Source organism: Limulus polyphemus, unplaced genomic scaffold (assembly GCF_000517525.1).
Source record: "Limulus polyphemus unplaced genomic scaffold, Limulus_polyphemus-2.1.2 Scaffold576, whole genome shotgun sequence".
NCBI classification, from domain to species: Eukaryota; Metazoa; Arthropoda; class Merostomata; order Xiphosura; family Limulidae; genus Limulus; species Limulus polyphemus.
Window position 1 is genome coordinate 466769 of NW_013666186.1, and position 2359 is coordinate 469127.

Genomic DNA, 2359 nt, shown 5'->3' on the forward strand with positions numbered 1-2359 from the left:
GTAAGGACTTGTGTCGCTAAAGTTTCATCGGAACGAAGTTACAGAAAGTTAATTAACAAACGGAAACGTAACAATATAAATAAAATAGTAAAATTTTATGTATTTCACCTCACCTATCCATAAGTAATATGGGCAATAACAATTTGGCCTAGGTGCACTGCTTGATTTTTAAAATTGTGAAACAAATTGGTCCAAGTTTTATTTAAATGAATTATAATGCCATTCATTCCATAAAATATATATATATTTTTTTTAAGAGTTTTGGTCCTCTTCAACACAGACATTCGCTAAAGTAATTTTGTGATCTTTTTTTTGCAAACCTTAGCCTTCTTCCAGGAGTATTGTGCATTTTAGTTGCTTGAAAAAGGGCTCTTCATAAAAAAAGGCCACAACTTGTAATAATGTCAAAATTTAAATACTGTAAATATTGATGCATATAATTTATTCGAATATAAATACCTACATTATGAGTCTTAAACAACAAAAAGTGGTGTAGTTTGTAGTGATATAATATTTAAGCAATATCAGAAATAAAAGACAAACAGAGTACTAAATTATAGTTTTTGCAGAATGAAAGTAAACTAAGTTAATTTTGTAAGAACAGCTTAGGCTTTGGAGCTCTTTTTAGACAATAATTCTTAGCATATACTAAATGATAGTCATGTTACTCTACTATAAAAGCTTACCTGTTAATCTATATGTGACTCTCCTTCCCCTGCTCCCTACTCATTTAACACCTGTTATCAAATCCCTTCATAGTGAAATGTTATTACAACCTGAACATAAAGAAAGGTAATTCTACTGACTATGTCCATGACCACTTCCTTCTGGTATTCATTCCACTACTGAACATAGCCAATTAGTAATTAGCAAGTTAGCAGAAGAAAACATCCTTACAAGCAGCCATGAAAGTGACCTGCATTTTCTGTCCTTATAAAATAACTTATAATAGGAATGAAATACAATACTGTTCAGTTAAAAAGAATCAAAAGGAATTTACTGAATGTTATCTCCTTTCTGACACCTTTGAGTAACCTCTCATCTTTAGTATTTGACTCAATATTACTGACCACTAATTTTGAAAAAGAAAAAGGTTCTAAACTAACCTTGTGTGCAGAACCATTTCTTTCATTCAGACCAAGAGCTCTCTCTACATAGCCATAAGCTTCTTCCAACCAAACAATGGCATCTTTTTCAGAATCACTTGCTCGTCCTACTTCAAAGGTAGCCCTTGCTAGTCGCCAGAGAATCTCATCACTGCTTGAGCTACTGTAAGGATACAGGACTTTATAAATTTCTCTGTACTGGTGGGACAGGTAGAGTCTGTCAGCTTCTTTAATGATTTTATCTTCATCAACCAATAATGGTTGCTCTGCTAGAAAAAAGAAAAAATACCATTTTCAGCTCAATTAATTTTCAAGATAGTAACCAATAAAAGTTTTTTTTTAATTTATAGCTGAGAGATTAACTCATTTAATTGATACAATTTATTACCAACAAGCATCAAATGTCACTGGAAATAATCAACTGAAATTAGAATTTGTGATTATTAGTTTCCTATTATTCCAACTATTCAATTTATCAAAATATTGCCATTAAGATTTCTCATTATTATTCATTTCAATTAATTCAAGTCTGTTCAGCTTAACCTAGTAGTGTCACTACACTACAAAATTAATGTTTCAAATCATTCCAACTATCCAAGTAACCAAAATATTAGCTATTAGTATTACTAATTCTGGTGGTGTGACTGCATACTACAGTTTCCATGCCTTCTGCTTGTACACAACTGACTAAGGTGTGTGTGTATGTGAGGTATTGTGGCCATTGGTTACATTAGTAACCAAAAAGATTCCTCTTGATTGTTTTTACCTTTTTTGTCTAAATGACAGTGTAGCTTTAACTTAATATATTGCTTACACACTATGAATATAACCAGTGTTACTAAGAGTAAGACTGCTATAATAAGCAAGATAAGCTTTCCAGCAAGATAAAATTAATTATTCTTTATTCCCAGAAAAAAATTTGATTACTAAATAACTTGCTCATTTAACTTTCTTTTAGGAATAACAGTAACTTACATGCTGAGCTCACTTGTTTAATCTTGGGCCTCAGTTTGTGTATGACTAAGTCCTCTTTCATGCAGAGGTTCTGTTCACAAAAGAGAGCTTCCTCATTCACAAAATGAGACCCAAGATTAACCAACTGAGCTCAGTATACGAGTTAGTTTTAGCATTTTAACTTCTATTCATCACTTCAATAAAATTTAGCTTAGTTTTATTAGAAATTACTAAACATGGATTAATAACAGTCTACCAATATATTGTTACGACAGCGGAAGTCACGTGACGCTAGTAAC

The 2359-nt window shown here is 31.7% G+C and overlaps 1 protein-coding gene across 3 annotated transcripts in view; it reads right to left on the reverse strand.

Annotated features, from left to right (window-relative positions):
- The window catches only part of LOC106459214 (regulator of microtubule dynamics protein 1-like), a 111963-nt gene that overhangs the window by 68738 nt on the left and 40866 nt on the right, over nt 1–2359 (reverse strand). For 2 of the 3 annotated variants that reach the window (XM_013918820.2, XM_022385659.1), the window contains exon 3: nt 1107–1375. In XM_013918820.2, the coding sequence (XP_013774274.1) occupies nt 1107–1375 (269 nt within the window). The remainder of the gene's footprint in view (nt 1–1106; nt 1376–2359) is intronic. The other variant, XM_022385658.1, reaches the window with a different exon arrangement.